The sequence below is a fragment of the Drosophila albomicans genome, chromosome 3 (assembly GCF_009650485.2).
Source record: "Drosophila albomicans strain 15112-1751.03 chromosome 3, ASM965048v2, whole genome shotgun sequence".
Taxonomy (NCBI): domain Eukaryota; kingdom Metazoa; phylum Arthropoda; class Insecta; order Diptera; family Drosophilidae; genus Drosophila; species Drosophila albomicans.
The window spans coordinates 26,439,952-26,459,318 of record NC_047629.2 but is presented as its reverse complement, the minus strand read 5'-3'; the positions used below and the strand labels follow the sequence as shown (position 1 = coordinate 26,459,318).

General features: G+C 41.4%; 3 protein-coding genes across 7 annotated transcripts; 1 reads left to right on the top strand and 2 right to left on the bottom strand.

Annotated features, from left to right (window-relative positions):
- The first annotated feature begins 229 nt into the window (after nt 1-229).
- On the top strand, nt 230-4,157 carry LOC117566950 (membrane-associated protein Hem). Its single transcript, XM_034246582.2, has 2 exons — nt 230-1,631; nt 1,698-4,157. Exons 1-2 carry the CDS (start codon nt 452-454, stop codon nt 3,896-3,898), a joined length of 3,381 nt encoding a protein of 1,126 aa, XP_034102473.1. The 5' UTR covers nt 230-451; the 3' UTR covers nt 3,899-4,157.
- Nucleotides 4,158-5,218: 1,061 nt separating this feature from the next.
- LOC117566951 (SRSF protein kinase 3) lies at nt 5,219-18,868 on the bottom strand. Of its 5 annotated transcripts, none has more exons than XM_034246583.2 (8): nt 16,902-18,868; nt 11,140-11,361; nt 10,624-11,075; nt 9,448-9,791; nt 9,082-9,216; nt 7,278-7,940; nt 6,006-6,276; nt 5,219-5,944 (listed from the first exon to the last, which is right to left on the bottom strand). In XM_034246583.2, exons 1-8 carry the CDS (start codon nt 17,912-17,914, stop codon nt 5,748-5,750), a joined length of 3,297 nt encoding a protein of 1,098 aa, XP_034102474.1. In that variant the 5' UTR covers nt 17,915-18,868; the 3' UTR covers nt 5,219-5,747. The 5 variants fall into 5 exon arrangements, with proteins under 5 accessions (XP_034102474.1, XP_034102476.1, XP_034102478.1 ...); XM_034246585.2 differs by having other exon boundaries at nt 7,278-7,937; XM_034246587.2 differs by having other exon boundaries at nt 7,278-7,385; nt 16,902-18,867.
- Nucleotides 11,547-12,738, bottom strand: LOC117566952 (uncharacterized). The gene has a single exon (XM_034246589.2). It carries the CDS (start codon nt 12,218-12,220, stop codon nt 11,669-11,671), a length of 552 nt encoding a protein of 183 aa, XP_034102480.1. The 5' UTR covers nt 12,221-12,738; the 3' UTR covers nt 11,547-11,668.
- Nucleotides 18,869-19,367: the final 499 nt, after the last annotated feature.

The window sequence follows — 19,367 nt, the reverse complement described above, 5'->3', positions numbered from 1 at the left end:
CCACTTCTTCATCTGACGAAGACATTTTAGCGAATAGAAAAACCGCGAATAAATTCGCCGCGGTTTATTCGCCGCTGCCGCTGCGATTTATTCGCTCTGGTGTGTGAGATGCTTATTTCTTAAATATACCGATAAGTATATCGATATATCTGCACGCAAAATAGTTACATGTACTCGTCGCAAGTAACGAGTACCGCAACTCAATATTTATGTTAATGAATGCAATTTATCGATAAACGCAAAAAAAAAGAATGTGTACATTTTGTGTTGCCGTGTTTTAATTAGTTAAGTAAAAAGTTCAGTAAATAAATACGAGTGCATTAAGAAAACCAAATAGCTTGGACTAACGTTCGGCGCCGTTGTTTGGCGTATCCTACGCTATTTGAAATTATCTATTTGGTGATTCAACTACAGACAGCTGCGTCTGTCTATCTCATTGGAGAGTGATAAAATGGCACGCCCAATTTTTCCCAATCAGCAAAAGATAGCTGAAAAGTTGATCATATTGAATGACCGAGGCCTAGGAATACTTACGCGCATCTACAACATCAAAAAGGCATGCGGCGACACCAAATCGAAGCCGGGCTTCCTCTCCGAAAAGTCCCTGGAGTCCTCCATCAAATTCATTGTGAAGCGCTTTCCCAACATTGATGTCAAGGGTCTTAACGCTATAGTGAACATCAAGGCGGAGATAATAAAGTCGCTATCGCTGTATTACCACACGTTTGTCGATCTTCTAGACTTTAAGGACAATGTCTGCGAACTGCTGACCACCATGGACGCTTGCCAAATCCACTTGGACATAACACTCAACTTTGAGCTGACTAAAAATTATTTGGACCTGGTGGTCACCTATGTCTCGCTGATGATTGTGCTGTCCCGCGTCGAGGATCGCAAAGCTGTGCTGGGTCTTTACAATGCCGCCTATGAGCTGCAAAATAATCAGGCAGACACAGGCTTTCCACGCCTCGGGCAGATGATACTCGATTACGAGGTGCCGCTGAAGAAGCTTGGCGAGGAGTTCATACCCCATCAGCGGCTGCTGGCCAATGCCTTGCGCTCGCTCACCTCCATCTATGCGCTGCGTAATCTGCCCGCAGATAAATGGCGTGAAATGCAGAAGCTCAGTCTTGTGGGCAATCCGGCAATCCTGCTGAAAGCCGTGCGCACAGATACAATGTCGTGTGAGTACATTTCCCTGGAGGCTATGGATCGTTGGATAATCTTTGGACTATTGTTGAATCATCAAATGCTGGGTCAGTACCCGGAAGTGAATAAGATCTGGCTGTCAGCGCTAGAGAGCAGCTGGGTTGTGGCGCTTTTCCGTGATGAGGTACTGCAGATCCATCAATACATTCAGTCTACATTTGACGGCATTAAGGGCTACAGCAAGCGTATCGGGGAGGTGAAGGAAGCTTACAACACAGCTGTCCAGAAAGCAGCATTGATGCATCGTGAGCGTCGGAAATTCTTGCGCACTGCGCTCAAGGAATTGGCACTGATAATGACGGATCAGCCGGGCTTGTTGGGTCCCAAGGCGATATTCATCTTCATTGGTTTGTGTCTGGCTCGCGACGAGATTCTTTGGCTGCTACGGCACAACGACAATCCGCCGCTGTTGAAGCACAAAGGTGAGTCTCTGCAGTTTATTATAAAGTTGAGACTGTGTAATATTATTTGTTTTTTTTTTCTTGCAGGCAAGAGCAACGAGGATCTTGTTGATCGGCAGCTGCCTGAGCTACTCTTCCACATGGAGGAGCTGCGTGCTCTAGTGCGCAAGTACAGTCAGGTTATGCAGCGTTATTACGTGCAATATTTATCGGGCTTCGATGCCACGGATCTTAACATACGTATGCAGAGTCTGCAAATGTGTCCTGAGGACGAGAGCATTATATTTAGCTCGCTCTACAACACAGCTGCTGGCCTGACCGTCAAGCAGGTGGAGGACAACGAACTGTTCTACTTTAGACCCTTCCGGCTGGACTGGTTCCGCCTGCAGACATACATGAGTGTGGGCAAAGCAGCTTTACGCATCACGGAGCACATTGAACTAGCTCGTCTGCTCGATTCGATGGTGTTCCACACGCGCGTCGTCGACAATCTGGATGAGATACTCGTGGAGACGTCGGATCTGAGCATATTCTGTTTCTATAGCAAAATGTTTGACGATCAGTTTCACATGTGCCTCGAGTTTCCGGCACAGAATCGCTTCATCATTGCATTCCCGTTGATCTGCAGTCATTTCCAGAACTGCACGCACGAGATGTGCCCCGAGGAACGGCATCATATACGCGAACGTTCGCTCAGTGTTGTGAACATCTTTCTGGAGGAGATGGCCAAGGAGGCAAAGAATATCATTACCACAATTTGCGATGAGCAATGCACAATGGCCGATGCTTTGCTGCCCAAGCACTGTGCCAAGATACTGTCTGTGCAATCGGCACGCAAAAAGAAGGATAAATCTAAGTCGAAGCACTTCGATGACATTCGCAAGCCGGGCGACGAATCTTATCGCAAAACACGCGAGGATCTAACCACAATGGATAAGCTGCACATGGCGCTCACGGAGCTCTGTTATGCCATCAACTATTGCCCCACTGTCAATGTCTGGGAGTTTGCCTTTGCACCGCGCGAATATCTCTGCCAGAATCTGGAGCATCGCTTCTCGCGTGATTTGGTTGGCATGGTGATGTTCAACCAGGAGACAATGGAGATTGCCAAGCCCTCTGAGCTGCTAGCCAGCGTACGCGCCTACATGAATGTACTGCAGACCGTGGAAAACTATGTACACATCGACATAACTCGTGTCTTCAACAATTGTCTGTTACAACAGACACAGGCACTGGATTCGCACGGTGAGAAGACCATTGCTGCTCTCTACAACACTTGGTATAGTGAGGTGTTGCTGCGTCGCGTCTCCGCTGGAAACATTGTGTTCTCGATTAACCAGAAGGCGTTTGTACCCATCTCACCAGAAGGCTGGGTGCCCTTCAATCCCCAAGAGTTCTCCGATCTGAACGAACTGCGCGCTTTGGCCGAACTCGTTGGTCCATATGGCATCAAGACTTTGAATGAGACTCTGATGTGGCACATTGCCAACCAGGTGCAGGAACTCAAATCGCTGGTGGGCACCAACAAAGAGGTGCTGATCACACTGCGCACCAGCTTCGATAAGCCCGAAGTGATGAAGGAGCAGTTCAAGCGGCTGCAGGATGTGGATCGTGTGCTGCAACGCATGACAATCATTGGTGTTATCATCTGTTTCCGGAATCTGGTGCACGAGGCGTTGGTCGATGTGCTGGACAAACGCATTCCCTTCCTGCTGAGCTCGGTCAAGGACTTTCAGGAGCATTTGCCAGGCGGCGATCAGATACGTGTCGCCTCCGAGATGGCTTCAGCGGCTGGTCTGCTGTGCAAGGTGGATCCCACGCTGGCCACCACACTCAAATCAAAGAAACCCGAATTTGATGAGGGTGAACACTTGACTGCTTGTCTACTGATGGTCTTTGTGGCTGTCTCTATACCAAAGTTGGCACGCAACGAGCATTCCTTTTACCGGGCCACCATTGATGGCCACTCGAATAACACACACTGCATGTCGGCGGCGATTAACAATATCTTCGGCGCGCTATTCACCATTTGCGGACAGAACGATATGGAGGATCGCATGAAGGAATTCCTGGCTTTGGCCAGCTCATCGCTGCTGCGTCTGGGGCAGGAGTCGGACAAGGAGGCGACACGCAATCGCGAGTCCATCTATTTGCTGCTGGATGAGATTGTCAAACAATCACCGTTTCTCACCATGGATCTCCTAGAGTCCTGCTTCCCCTATGTGCTAATTCGCAATGCCTATCATGGTGTCTACAAGCAGGAGCAAATATTGGGATTAGGTCTCTAGAATCCATGTGAGGGGCAACTGCAGCAGACGCGTATTTCTATTCCGAGTATTTTCCTAGCTGCTGGTAATCGATAATAGATCATTGTGCTTTATGCCAACGAATAACGAGTACATAATTATTATTCTATTGTTAAACATACATATATGATAATCTTCCTGATGATATAATACCCCAAAAAACGAAATCATGTCTAAACTACACTAGGCACAAGTATTCTGCATTTTGATACATTATTACGTATAAATAAAGTACACATGTAAACCAAATCCGTTGACTTTTTTTCAATTATAATCATTAAAGATAAGTTTTTGATTAAACGGAGAACTAATGCTGAAGACAAAGAAAAAAGACTTCAGAAGTTGAATCAAAAATTCTAGTTCAACGTCTTTATCGTAGTTCGGTTATCAAGAATGTCAGAAAAATTAAGTATACGTATTGTACTTACAGTATTTACTTGCATTTATTGGTATTACTCGTGTGTATATTAAATGTGTATTTAATTCTTGTTCTTTTCGCTTTTCTTGGGAAAAATCTTCCACAATATTAAATTATTTGGTCACGTTTAATGTTACTTCTTAGGTTTGTGTACAAATACTTTTTTGTTTCGTTTTGTTTGTAGGTAAGTAATAAAATATGTTTAGTTCTTCAATGTGAATTCGATTTCCCTAGCAAATACATATGAAAGTATTATATTTATTGTGTGTATGCGTGTGTGTATAAGTTTCAATTCCACTACAAGATTTATCGTCTGCATTTAATACCTTGTCAGCGTCAAATATTGAGGAAATTTCCAAAAATTAATGTTGGTGCATAAGTATATAGTCATATTTTTGGGATTATCTCAGTTTAAAGCCTGCAGCTGTCAATCAAATAATAAGACTAATAGCAAAATAACAAAAAAAGTTATCTTATCTCAATTTTGAAATAATTTGATAATGGGACAAATCAAAATAATATTGAATAATTTCAATTCGGTCGAAGCGTCGTCTCATCTAGGTGAAACCAATTAAAAAACACATATTCGTCACGTAATCCTAATCTGCTGAAGTCCTACAATATTTTTGGTTAAATATACCACAATCACTACTTGCTGCTAGAAAGCTGGCTGTATTTAATCGTAATCGTAACAATATCTTTAAATTTATCTTTAGTTATCTACATTTAAGTGTCACTAATTATACAGATATTGTATTATCAATGCGCTTTTCGAATATTTGACTAATTATTATGATTCTTTTATTAGATTGAGTTTTGTTCTGTGAAAATGTTGATTCCTCAATTTTGTTAATTCCATTCTCACTTTTGTTGTTGTTGTTACATTTTGTTTTGTTTTTTTTTTTTTTTTTTTGCAATCAGTCAGTCAGTTTAGGCATCTGTTGACTTACAAATTGTCGTCATTGTCTTTTGTTTTGTTTTATTTTGTTTGTTTTCTCAATATATAAAAAAAATCACGAAATTCAAGGGGAAAGCATAGAAAATTCATGTTTGTTTTTGTTTATGTTGTTCCTTTGTTATTAAATTAATTAAAATCGCAATGTTGCTAAACTTGTTTAAAGCTCTCGAGTACAAAAATCGTGTCAAATGAAAAAAAGCTTCGAAAACTCCTTTTCCGCTTCCTTTCCGCCATCATATTATGCGGAAATTTCAACACAAATTTCCTCTGTGTATATTATTGCATTCTTTTTGAATTTTCCTGTGTATATTTTTTGTTTTTGCATTCTGGTTAACGCTTAACGCTAATTTAGCATAATATTTCGTATCGTAATATTAGTTCCTCTATGACAATCATCTCTTTTCGAATATAAAAGCCTACAAATATGAGTACGGTTATATTAATGCTTGAGTGTGCTAGACGAACTCCTCCTGCTCCAACCAGGGATGCTGCAGACACTCCGCTGCCGACGCCCTTATGACCGGATTATACTCGAGCATGGGTAGCAAAAAGTCCGAGAACTTCTTCGCCTCCACCGGATCCCAGTCGTACTTCTCCACAAGCACATTCAACAGACTCCAGGGCTTCAGCTTTGTGATATTTCTTAGGCTGCCTGTAGTTCACAATTATTTCGTATTATTCTCAAATTCCTTATGAAGTAAGCAACAACCTACCATAGCTCGTGAAGTACTTGAGTCCATGCTTGCCACGCAGTATCACCGATTGCGGTATTGATCCAAGCAACTCCACAATGTGCGCCAGATGATCCTCATCTCGGCTATACGACTCGCCTGCATGTGGATCAAAGAGATAATCTCCCGTGGCCAGCTCGAAGGCCAAGCACGCTGTGCTCCAGATATCGGCGGTATAGTTATAGGGCGCGCCCAGAAGCACCTCGATGGAGCGATACTGTCGTGTCTGTATGTCCTCCGTGAAGTGATGGTACTGGGGAGAAATTGGTATTATATTATATTACTACTTTAGTCTTTTCGTTTATATAAACTAGTACTTTTCTTCTTAATATTATATTTATTTATTATCTGTTAAATATTACTAGAAAGTGACTTAAGTTTTTATACTTTTATTTTCACAGAACTTGCAAAATATTTTTAAAACAAAAATTTATTAAAATCATATTATTCATTCAAAATCAATTATACTTAACGAACTGGGGTTACAAAAATGGAATAATGTCAATCTCAGTATATTATGGGAACTTGAAAGCTCTATCTATCTAAGCAAAAATGTAATTACTTTGCGATTGTTCGTTAATAAAAAAAGTATCAATCATATCAATCCTTTTTTTTTTTATCAAAATTTGTATAGCTACCATAATATGGTAATTTAGTATTTAATATAATAATAATATCCTTTACAATCATTAACGATCGATTATTCATTATTTCAGTACTCCCATCATAGCAGACATTGCACACCACATTATTATAGATTGACTAATCATCCTATTCTTATTTATTTGTATTAGTAAATTTCGTGATAATAATGATTAAAAAGCAAAATACTACACAATTATTAATAAATAAAATATTCTTATCAATCGAAGATTGCAGTCTTAATTGTTTCTGTACTCCCATTAATTAATTGATATTATATAGGTCGACTTATCGATCAATTCTTATAAATTTGTTTTAGAGTATTTCTTTATAGGATTATGTAATTAATAAACGATCTACTACACAATTATGAAAATAAATATTCTTAGCTATTAACGATTGGAGGCTTAATTATTTCCGTACTCGATAAGTTGATATAGAAATATTTAGCAGAGGATGGTTGCTCCCATCTTAGCAGCCATCCCCTGCTAACATTCTTATTGACTTTCAATTTTAGATTTAGTTGTACTACAATGATCGACTAATTGTCAAATTCAAGATATAATATAGTTATATATTTTATATTCTCAACTTGACAATTTTTATACTCACATCGTAGCAGGCATTGCCCAGATCGGCGATCTTCACCCTCACGTTGCTGTTGTTGATCAGCGATTGTATTGTGTGCGTATAGGATTGCCCCTGACTCTGGCTCTGGTTCTGCGAAGGAATGGCATTGGCATTGACATTAAGTTTAGCTGTAGCAGTTGTAGTTGTTGTTGTTGTGGCTGTCGATGTGGCTGTGGCTGTTGTCCTGCCAATGTTGTCAGTGCTTGTAGCAGTTGCAGTTGCAGTTGCTGTGGTTGCAGTTGCAGTTGATGGTGGCACGATATGCGTAAACGAGTACGTGCACGTGCTTGTGGTGCTGCTGGGAGCTGAAGATGGTGCAGTGGCAGTAACAGTGGCAGGTGTGGCACACACAGAGGCGGGGTCAGTTTGGGATGTGGTTGCAGTGGCAATTGTGGATGTGGTAAGCGTGGCATTGGTATTGGTGTTGGTATTGGTATTGGAGGTGGGGCTGTTGTTGCTATCGTGGATCGTGTTGCTGTTGTTATGTGGTTGCTGTTGTTGTTGTTGTTGATGATGTTGCTGTTGTTGCTGTAGTGTCGTGCACGTGCTTTGAGTATTTGAGTTCGCATTCGAGTAGTTGTTGGTGGAGCAGTTAAAGTTGCTGCCGGCATTCGAGTTGCTCACGTTGGCATTCGGGGGCAGCTGCTTAACAGGTGTTTAAGTGTTTACGTATGTATGTGAAATGTAAGTGAGTATATATTGTATGTATGTATATCGATCACACAAGGAAAGAAAAGAAGAAAAAGAACACATATTTTTTGTTTTGGTTTTTTTCTGGTGCAATGCATAAAATAACATTAATCAAAGACTCCATTCGACATTCAACCTGATGCCATATAGATCGCGTATATTGATTGCCGATCGGAGTTATAAAGCGTTACAACATTCAGAACACAATTCACATGTAAATTGGGCGGTACAATAACAATCTACTCGTTTCTTAAGCTCGGGTTGTGGAACATGTTTAATGTGTAGTATTTGATGTCTAAAAGCGTGTGTGGTAAACATCTAAAGCTAAAGCCAGAGGTGTACACATAATAAACACATTAACTTCGTAACACAGGTGTACATGGAGTTTATCGACTGGATATGGATTTTGTGTAGATCTCGGCATTGTTTAACATATGTGTGTGGGTGTAAATAACAAAAGCATAATGATCAAAATCAATGGAAAAGCTCTAGCAATCTCTAACAATCATTTATCCCGAACAGAAGTATGGTTAACGAGTAACTAGTAACGAGTAGCGAGAATTTTTCACTAAGAAATTAATGAGACCGAAGGGTGTATTAAGTTATTTTTAGTTATGCATAAAATAAAGAACGCAAAAATATATACGATGGGAGGGCATAATTGGGAACTAGCTCTATGAGCCCCTAATTCCGTATATTAACAGAGTTAATTGGCGAGCAACGAGAAGAACTTTGAACTAAGCGGTTAACAAGTAAATTAAACAAGAAGTTTCTTTGGCGACTCCCCTTTCATTTCAGGCAGGATTATAATGAAATAAGCGGTATTATCAAATGAAATTTATAGCTTAAGTAAATGATAATTATCAATTGACAAATATGCATTGCTTTAACAATCTCTATTAATCCCCAATCCCAAAACATTAGTTTAGTAGCGAGTAACGAGTAACGAGAACGTTCAACTAAGCAATTAACGAGTGAACAAACTAGGAAGTTTGGCTCTCATTTCGTAGGCAAAGCGTTTTAAACAAATTGAGAACATTTGGAAACCAGCAGAACAATCCTCTTCCTCGAGAGAGGGGAAAACTTTAGACATTACCTTATCGGGATTTGGGCAAACGTTATTCGTAATGATATTAACGTCTTGCTCGGTAGGCGTGTCGCTGGCAATGGTGCTATTATCACCGAGGGTGTCGTTGTCAGTGTCCTCGTCAAGGTCGCGGTCAATAGAAGACTGCGCCGATGAATAAGGCCAAAAGATGATGATGAAAATGAAGACATTTTTGTTTTGTGTTTGGTCCAAAAGAAAAAGCAACACAGAAAATCAAATGAAAAATACATATATATGGTATGACATATACATGATGTCTGATGTACATATGCAGGAACGAGTTGAGTGCATAAAATCGCGACGCGAAACCTGCAAAGTGCGAGCGAGAAGGCTTCTTGAAGGGATCGTACTCACCTTGGCAGTGATTTTCTTCTCGGCGCGATATCGATTGCCTAAATTCGTATTACCTCCTCCGGTAATGGGACTCTCGACTCCGGTCACGCTGAGCAGACTGATGCCATTGCACTCGTTGTCGCCAATCAAGCTGGAGTACTTGGAGGCCAGCGAGGAGGTGGTGTTGGAGTTGAGCGTGGACGAGGTGGTCGTGTCGTCCTTGTCCAGCGAGGACATTACTATGGCGGCCAGTGGCGTCGATGATGTAGAGTTGTTCGCTGTGCTGTTGCTCGTGTTCGTTGAGCCATTCGGTTCGATCAGTGGCCACTTGGCCCGCGTCTTTGTCTGCTTCTCTATCGAACTGACTGCGAGTGGAGAAATGGGAGGAATTAATAACAGAAAGAGAAATAGAAACGAGTGCCCTCGAAAGGAAAGAAGTAAATTATAAAGTATAATCCCAAATAACTTCCAAGCTAATATTGTTTTCGACCGGTACAGCTACAGACCTCTACTAGTCTATGCTCCGCACCTTATAGGGACATCTGATTCTTTCTACGAACCTAATATTTCGTACATATTGAAATTCTAAGAATGGGATTATTAAGGACTCAAATATTAAAAGCTACAGCCGAGTGTGCTCGACTTTAGGATACTTGCTACCTATTTTTACAGAAGAATCTAAGAAAATTTAATCCTAAATAATTTCCCTGTTTATACTGTTTATGAAAATTCTAACAGCGTGATTATTAGGGGTTTAAATATGATACAAAAAAAAAGATATAATCAAGTATGCTCGACCTAAGTTTGTTGTATAAATTATAAAATTAAATAAAATAACTTCCAAATTAATTTTGCCTTAATTTTATAGGATGAGCATGACAAAATGCCTTAGCAAATATAAGATAAATACAATATACAAAAATATAGTCACTGATCTTGAAAGGACAGTCGAGAGTACTACTCTTTGGGATACTCGCTTTCCATTTTTCAAAAGTGCTAAAGATCTATTATTCTCTAAATAACTTCCAACATTCTAATCTAATTCTAAAAGGGCGATTTCTTGTAAACAATCCGGTTAAAATATTGCCGATATTTTCTTTAACGGAACCTGATCATTACCCTATTTATCGGTTAAGACTAAGCAAAAATAGCTTATTACCCTTAGAAATAAGAATATCAAATAATATGCCAACTTACTATACGAATCGGGAAAATCGGCACCCTTGACGCGCAGACTGTTGATCTCGTCGTCGATCTGTTGATTCATGGCCGCCGCATTATCGATCACCAGCAATATGTTTTCGGGCTTGATGTCCGTGTGGATGATGCTGCACTTGCTGTGCAGATAGTCGAGCCCCTCAAGCACTTGCTTAATGATGTTGCGCACCTGGGTTATCGCCAGTCCTTGGTAGTTGTTCTTCACAATCAGCTTGTACAGACTGCAACCCAGTGCCTCGAACACGAGGCAGGTGTGAACACCATTCACGCCACGCACTGTAAAGTGATTCATCAGTCGGACAATGCGCTCGCGCTTCACATCGAGGGAATCCGCATCGCGAATCGCTTCCAGTAGGCGAATCTCATCCGCTGCAGTCTCAATATAATGCGGAGCGCTCTTCACCACCTTCAGCGCCACATATTTCTCATCCCTAAAGGGTAAATAGGGAAAGGTTAATCATCCATTGAGAAGGTGTCTTTCTGGCGTCAACTCACTTGAGATCTCGACAGAGCCACACGGTGGAGAAGTGTCCCCAGCCGAGTTTGCGCACAACACGAAACCGATTGTCGAAGATGTCGCCAATGACCACGGGATGATAGCCTCCACGGCAATACTGCGAGGCATCCTCCTGCTCCTCATCCGAGCCATAGAGGCTGCTGTCCGGCGAATCCGGATAGATCTCATCCGTGGTGCTCAATGTGCCGCGTGGCTCCGAGCTGCAAGTGGTAAACAAAGCAATCAAATTAGTTCAAGCAATGGAAATATAAATAGAATTTCTGTCATCAAAGCATAGTTCGATTTATTTGCCCCTCTGTCAAAGTAACCCACATGAAAGTGACCAAGTCGACATCCACATGCTGAACTCCCACGCGAGACACTTCCTTTGTCTCCACTAGCTGCTGCTGTTGATGTTGATGTTGCTGTTGCGGCTGCTCCACCACCGTGGGCGGCAAATTAATCGTCAAGGGTTGCTCCCTCGGCGCCAAATAGTTCTCGAGTATGCGTTCCCTGGGCGAGATGGGCTCAAAGTTGAGCCCGGACTTGCGATGACCTTTGGGCCGCTGTGATTGATGGCGCAGTGCGATGAGTATCGGTCCGGCCGAGACACAATTGCGCTTCTTGGTGAATCGCTTGCGATCGCTTCTCCTCCACCTCCAGCATTGCCTCCGCTGCCGCCTCCTGCGCCGCTCGCTTCTCCTGCTCGGACACAAAGTTGAACTCGCAACTCAGCTCCTTGGTCACCTCGACGGAGGCATTCGTTGGCTGCTCAGTGACCACGACAACGGTATTCCAACGCTTGAATAGATGCATCAGGAAGAGAAAGAAGAGCAGCATGCAAATCTTCACCGCATAGACAAAGACCACATCCTGCGAAAGTGTGCCAACAACATGATCCAGCAGTTGACTTGCTCGACTAGCAAAGATTGCAAGCAGTTGATAGTAGTGAACGTAATGCTCTGCAAGTTGTGACCAGTCGATGCTCCAAGGCGACAGCGAAACCGATGTGGCATTGGCCTCCTTGGGGCATGTGGCAGTCAGCAGCTCGGCGCTGTGATGCATCCACCAGCTGTCCATGTTAGGCAATGTGATGGTCGATTGAAAGTGTTCGATTGATGTTCTCTTTTTTATTTAGTCGGTTTTATTGGATTTGCCGATTTTCGCGCCTACATTGCACCATCCGCAAGTGCAAGTAACTAAGCGTTTGGGGGACGACGCCGAGGGGGGAGGCAGAGGGTGGCTAACACCGACGACCTTGACTTTCCTATGCGTTGGCGGCTTGCGTTAGTTTTCGCACGCGTTGCAAACTGTTTGCACTCGACTTTTTTTTTGTATGTTGTTTTTTTTTTATATTTTTTGTACTATGTATTGAAGACGCCTTACATAACGTTGCCGTCGTTCGCTTCGTGTCGGGGGAGGTGGTTGGGAGGTGGGGCAACAGCGTTGAGATGGCTGACGATGTGAACGTGGAGGTAAATAAATAAATCGCACAACGCAAAAATTTTAATTATGAAAAGTATCTGTATCTGTAGCAGCTTTTCGTTTTTGTTGCTCGTCGACCGTTTCGCTGGCGAGAATGCTGAAAACTGTTTGCGCTTCTGTATTTCCTAAAAGCATTTTCCCCCCAAACCAAATGAGCAAAAGAATTCAATTCGTGCCATCGCGATGGCGAGCATTTTTCCTTCAGCTTAGTTCAGTGTTGTTGTCACTACTACTACAACTACTACACAAAAGTGCATATATGTAGATACATATGTAGACAAGCACACATATGCATATGTATATGTGTATACATCCAAAAATGTACACACATACTTATTTATATTCTTAGCTATCTATATTTTGGCGTCATTATCCAATGTACTTCATCAACTCATCGTCGACGTCGACGTTGTCGTTGTTGTTGACGACGCGGCGGCAAGTGCCGGTCATGGAATACACAGCGAGCAAACTTCATTATCATCACAATGTTGATCATCATCATTGCGTTATCTTCGGCACTGTGCCAAAATTTGCCTCTCTGCAGAGGGGTATTCAACATCAAGGATTTCGTTCGCTTTTCGTCTGACTTTAATTTTAAGTTCATTAAATGAAAACCAAGCAGTCTGTGAATATTGATTTCTCCCCTCTCCCAACTCCACCCTACGCTAATAAAGCACTTACTCCATGCATGACTCACCCTAATGCACAAAGCGAAACACACACGCACCTTGCATCTTATGCTTAGCTCCCTCTTTCTCTCTCTCTCTCACTCACTCACGCTCACACACAGTTACTCTCTGTTTGCGCACGGAAAGAAGAAAAAAAAAGCAAGTGTAATTTTCAGCTTCTGCTTTGGCTGCTGTTGTTCTGTTCTTGACGTGCTTGCTGTTGTTGTTGCTGTTGCTGATTCCTCAATATTATTATTTATAGATGTGGCATATAAAAACAATAAATCGCTGTAAAAATATGTGCAAATAACATACAAGCCACTTTAGCGTGTGTGTTTTTACAGTTGCAAGTGAGTGTGCGAATGAAAAAACGTCATAGTTTACTCAAATGCAGCATAGGTAACGGTTTCTTGGCATGTATGAATGCGAATGTCACAGATACATACATACATCGTACATACGTGTGCACGTGTGTGTGTCATTTGCTTGCAGGGGGGCACGACGCCCGTTTTTGGCGTCACGTGGCGATTTTGTGGTTGAAGCAAATTAAAAAACGTAAACAAACCAAAGTAACCATTGGAGTGGTCATTGTATGAATGTGCCATATGTATGTATGTATGTATGTCTGAATGTATGTATGTAAGCTAGTGTGTACTTTCGTATACTCACACATGCATACGAGTATGTGTGCTAGAGTGGGCGGAAAATAAAAGTTCGCTGCGAACCTAACCGCAAATATCGAAAATAATATTGAAATTGTTGTCCTATTTGCTCAGTGAAAGCACAGTGGGCAGAAAATAATAAAATATAAATGAAATACTTAGCTCGCTTAACAATTTACATGTTCTATTAAAAATCTAGGAAATTAAAATAATTTTAAGAAACTGTTTATACTTTACAACTAATATTTATCTTTTCAACAAATTTAAATTTTGTAAAATTCTTTTCTTACTTTTTGTTTTAGAAATTATATTTTTTATTATAGATTCAATTCATTAATTTCTAAAATAATTTTAGGAAAAGCTATTTTATTTTGTTTTAGAAATTGTATTTTTTATTGTAGATTCAATTCATTAATTTCTAAAATAATTTTAGGAAAAAGCAATTTTATTTGATTTTAAAAATTTAGTTTTTTTTATGACTTTAACAAATTTTTAGAAATTCTTCAATCAAATTAAATAATAGTATTGAATATATACTAAATGTAAGAATTTAAATAGTTTTTTTAGTCAACATATCTTTGTGTATATGCCCGTCAATGCAATTTCTATGGTTCAGAGCATTAAATGCTGAATTCCTCCCTATTTTGCTTCTGAGATATTCAGCTTTCTAAATATGGACGGAAGGTCAGACAGACAAGGATAAACTTTTAGTCGTTGGTACCTGCAAGGAATACATACTATACATACACAAAAGTAATGAAAATATATTACATTAAAAAAAGTCGTATATCCCTTTCTCTAAAATGTTCTGTCATAAGCTAATGCGACCATTAACTAACTAAATGCTACCTTATCGCTGGCATTTCGATCGACTGATTAGGTGCTGCCTTTGCACGCTTCTCTCTTGCCACTTGCCACTGTGCTCTGTGCCCTGAGAACACAAACACTCGGTTGACCTGTCAACACAGTGCTGAGGAGGTGCTCATTGGCTCGATGAATTTAATTGAGCCCACGTCGCGTCGTGGCACGTGGCGAATGCCATTAAAGCCAAATCTAAAAATGAGTTTAAATCTATGACTAACCCGAGGAGATTTAGCCACTCTCTCACTCACTGCCTAACGAAAAATCGTCGCAAGGTTGTCGAATCGATGTGACACACGAGATGGTAAGTGATAGATTGAATTTATTTTAGGCTAAACTCATAACAAACAACAAGTTCAATGACTACGCGTTTATGAGCAATATACGCATACAAGTTTGTCAGAATTCCAATGACTAATCTGCGCAAGTAATTTTCAAGGATTTCGAAAACATAAAAAATAGCATTAAGAAAGTCGTATTAAAAGTACTCGACTACAATGTTCTCTTTTTTACCCGCTACCCATAGGGCAGAATGGTATTATAACTTTGTGGCTACAGGAAATGTATGTAACAGGCATAAATGTATGTAACAGGCATTCGACCCCATAAAGTATATATATTCTTAATCAACGACTAACCTTATAAACATCTAGATCTAGATCTAGTTATAGGTATAATTTTGCAATAGACAAATTGTTCTGCATTGGTGTGTTTTTTTTTTCGTTTACTTTACAGTCGAAGTTTTATAGACAAATTGTTCTGCATTGGGCTGCAATCCATTGAAATTCTATGAACTAATTCCCATTTAAACTTATGCATCCGCAAAGATGGACGAACGGAAATACAGACAGGATTTAAAGGAAAGTGTAGTCTACTTTACAGCGTGGCATATGATTTCTCCATTTTTATATTTACATACTCCACTCTACAACTCTTTGTTACGCACTTGCAATGAAGTTAGGGTGTAAACTTATTTGCATACAAAAAAGTAACACAAAACGCATTCTGGATGGCGTCAATGTGGTTGTTTTCTATTGTTTTGTGTACCAAATGTTTCCTTAATGATTTCTTTGTTCAATATTAGAGTTGAGGGAGTCTTGAGCGTAGTTGATTTTATTCCTAAATATACTAAATGTGGCATGAATCATTTCTTTGTTTAAAATGTTAATTTAAGGAATACATGCCGCAAATGGTTGCTTAATATTGTAAATATTTCTTGAGTCATTTCTTTGTTCAATATTAGAGTCTAAGAAGTTTTCGTCACTACTTTGCTCTTTAATATTTAAAGTGTGCATTGACTCATTTCTTTGATTAAAATTTGACTGACGTTTTCTTCTCTGCTTTACATACTAAATGTTTCCTGAGTCATTTCTTTGTTTAATAACACTGTTAAAGGAATCGTCACTACTGAAAGTCCTTATTCCTTGGCATTTTAAATGTTCATTGACTCGCTTTCTTTGTTGGAATTATAATTGAGGGAGATATCATTCGGTTGTTGCTTGATTTATCATATTAATAATTAATTGGTTTTATATATGTAATCATTAAATCACTTTATTGTTGAAAATAATAATTTCAAAAGGATGACATTGATGATTTTTGGTTGTTTAAGAAGAAAGAATTTGCCTTGCTGCCTTATATTTATTTTGATAATTTCTTTATTTTTTATTATTTAACATTTTAAAGGTTCATTCAAAGGGATGGCATTGATGATATTCTTTTCATTATTGCTTTCTTTGTTCAAGAGTCATCGTTATAAGTTTTAGGAAATGGAATTTTCCTTGCTTCTTGATAGTTATTTTAATCATTTTTTTATTCAATGCCATATTTTTGCTTTGCTCTTTAATATTACAAATGTTCATCCACTCGCATTAAATTTCAAAACTTACCCGAATAATTTTTATTTAAATGTTTATAGATTCATTTACTTGTTTGCAATTCTAATTAAAGGAAACATCACCAATATTTTCCTGTTGTTCAACATACCAAATGTTTTGCTAAATAATTGATATGCTTAAAATGATATGTTTCCCTTTTTACCCCCCTTAAAAATGATGAGAGTAAGAGAATAAAGAGTCTACTCACAGGCTGACGAAGGGTCCTCGCAGAGCGGGCATATCGCGGCGTCGATTGAGCGGCGGAGAGAGGGACAGCGAGAGGAAGTCCTGCTGGGCCTTGTCCTCGTCCACGATGCTCGTCGGAGTGCTGTAGATGCGCGTGGTTGGCAGATAGCCAATCTGCTGCAGGAAATCGTCGCGATACGAGAGCTTCGTGGTCGACTGCGAGGACGTCAAAGTGCCCAGCGACAATGGCTGATGCACTGCAGCCGGGCCATGATGATGCAAGTGCAGATGATGCGCAGAGGCAACGGCCGGCGATGCCACATTCACATTGACATGATGATGTGGCGTTGGATGGAAGTGGGGATAGGGTATGGGACCCGGAGTTGCTGTGCCAGCATTACCAGCACCTCCTCCGCTGCCGCCACCGCCGCCGCCACCGCCGCCGCCACCGCCGCCGCCTCCCCCGCTGCCATAGCCACCATGTCCATGGGCATGGGAGAGAAAGGGCGGCGTTATGATCTTGTCATCGAAGCTCCGACGAAAGCTGAATCCCTTCAGCGAATTGCTGTAGTTGCGATGCGACAGCGGCGAGCTGCCCAAATCAATGCTGGCCGCCGGTCCCAACAGTTTCATCGTGCTCAGGAAATTCGGCGAACCCCCGCTGCCCGCTGGACTCAGTGTCTGTGATGGCGTCTGGGTTTTGCCGCTGGCCGTGGCAGTTGCACTGCCCAGCATGCTGAGGGCGGGCGAGGTGCGCAGCTGGGGACTGCCGCCGGCTGTGGTGGAGGATGCTGTGGTGCCGCTGCACACCGAATTGCCCGACGAGAGCGGCGGCGAGATGGCGCTCAGCGTTGAGATGCCGCTGTCACTGCTGCATATGCCGGCCGGCAGTGTGTGTGTGTGTGAGTGCGTGTTGTGATTGTGCAACAGCGGCGTGTGTGTGGGCGAGATGAGATGATGCTTGTAGCCGCTGCCAGTGCTGCCATTGCTGCCGCCACCGCCGGCGCCATTGGCAGCACTCACCAGACCGGCCATGCCGCTGCTGGGCAACACTGGAGCCAGCTTGGCAAGTTGCCCGCAAAACTGCGACTGCGATTGCGATTGCGAAAGCAGTAGACAGCAGAAGTTCGCGATGCGTTTTGCGGATGTTGTTAAGACTTTCTTTCTTTGTTGTACCGCTCTTGGTTGTGCTTATTTTCTCTTGCTATTGGGGGAAAGAATTGCGCTTTGTCTCGCCGCCTAGCTACATGGTGTCTTTGTTGTCCTCGTCGTCGTCGTCCACATCCTTGCTGATACTGATACCGGGGTGTTATTTTGGGCGGATTACGCGATTGAGCTGCGGCCTAGAAGCCAGCAAGCGAGCTCATTGCCAATTGGAGACATCATCGCAACGATAAATCTAGTACTTAGTTTTATGTAGCATACTTTTGTGCGTAGGGAAAATCAATGAAGCCCCTCTCTCTCTCTTTCTCGCTCCCACTCTTTCTCTCTCTTTTTGTACTGGCTATAACAACATTTTAATGCATTTTAAGCAGCCGTTTTTCCATTTTTCGCTTTTCACTTTGCTTTGTTGTAACCCAAATTGCGCATGAAAAATCAACACACATGCACAAATGCCGTACACCATACACACTAGCACACACACGCGCACACATACACGACGACCAACACCAATACGAACACGAACGCCTATAATTTTTCATCAACTACAATTCGCTTGGGTTTGGTTTTTTTTCTTTGCTTTTTTGCTTTTGCGTTCGCTTCTTTCGCCCGTTGCAATTTGAAATGTATTTAACTTCCTTGCGTCCAATTACAAATTGCCACGTTTATGTTAATTTTCGGTAATCTTTGATTTTAATTGAGCAGCACAGGAAGAATGTGAAAATTAAACAAAATGTTAATAGCACTTTGGATTTTTCGCAGTTACAACTTTGCAGTGCGTCGCGCACGAACTCTCCGACTGCCTATCGGTTTCTGACCCGTAAAAACTCTGCAGCGAAGTTTCGCTGAGCCGCCTCCACTTACACTGCCCAGCCTCAGGTCTCTCTCACTCTCTCTCTGTCTTTCTTTCTCTCAGTCAGTGGCCGAAGGACAGCGCATGTGTCGGCTTTACAGTTACTTTATGAGCACTGCACAGGCATCTCAGACAAAGCACCAACCAAAACAAAACAAACCAATGCAAGAGTGCGTGAGAACCCAGAGAGAGTGAGAGCGCTGAAAAAAAGCTCACTTCCACATCTGCCGCCAGTCAGCTGTCAAAAGTTTTGTCATAACACAGTAACAAAACAAACGGGACGCGGCCTGTTTGTTTACCAATGCAAAGCCAGAAATAAATGAGTTGCGCTTACAGCGATGTTGAGCTTTTGATGAAACTCTGGACTTGCCAACTTATTCAACGAAGTTCAAATACTCTAATTGAAAACACGAAAGGAGTTTTGTTTGTTTATATAGTAGTTTTATTGATTTCGGTTTTCATTCTGTTTTGTGG

What these genes read in the sequence shown, in the direction of transcription:
- LOC117566950 (XM_034246582.2), top strand. Translation starts at nt 452, where the DNA reads ATGGCACGCCCAATTTTTCCCAATCAGCAAAAGATAGCTGAAAAGTTG. An exon ending in GCCGCTGTTGAAGCACAAAG is followed by an intron (nt 1,632 to 1,697) that starts GTGAGTCTCTGC and finishes TTTTTCTTGCAG; the next exon opens with GCAAGAGCAACGAGGATCTT.
- LOC117566952 (XM_034246589.2), bottom strand. Translation starts at nt 12,220, where the DNA reads ATGGACAGCTGGTGGATGCATCACAGCGCCGAGCTGCTGACTGCCACA.
- LOC117566951 (XM_034246583.2), bottom strand. Translation starts at nt 17,914, where the DNA reads ATGGCCGGTCTGGTGAGTGCTGCCAATGGCGCCGGCGGTGGCGGCAGC. An exon ending in TGGCTCTGTCGAGATCTCAA is followed by an intron (nt 11,076 to 11,139) that starts GTGAGTTGACGC and finishes TTTACCCTTTAG; the next exon opens with GGATGAGAAATATGTGGCGC. An exon ending in CGATTTTCCCGATTCGTATA is followed by an intron (nt 9,792 to 10,623) that starts GTAAGTTGGCAT and finishes CTCCACTCGCAG; the next exon opens with TCAGTTCGATAGAGAAGCAG.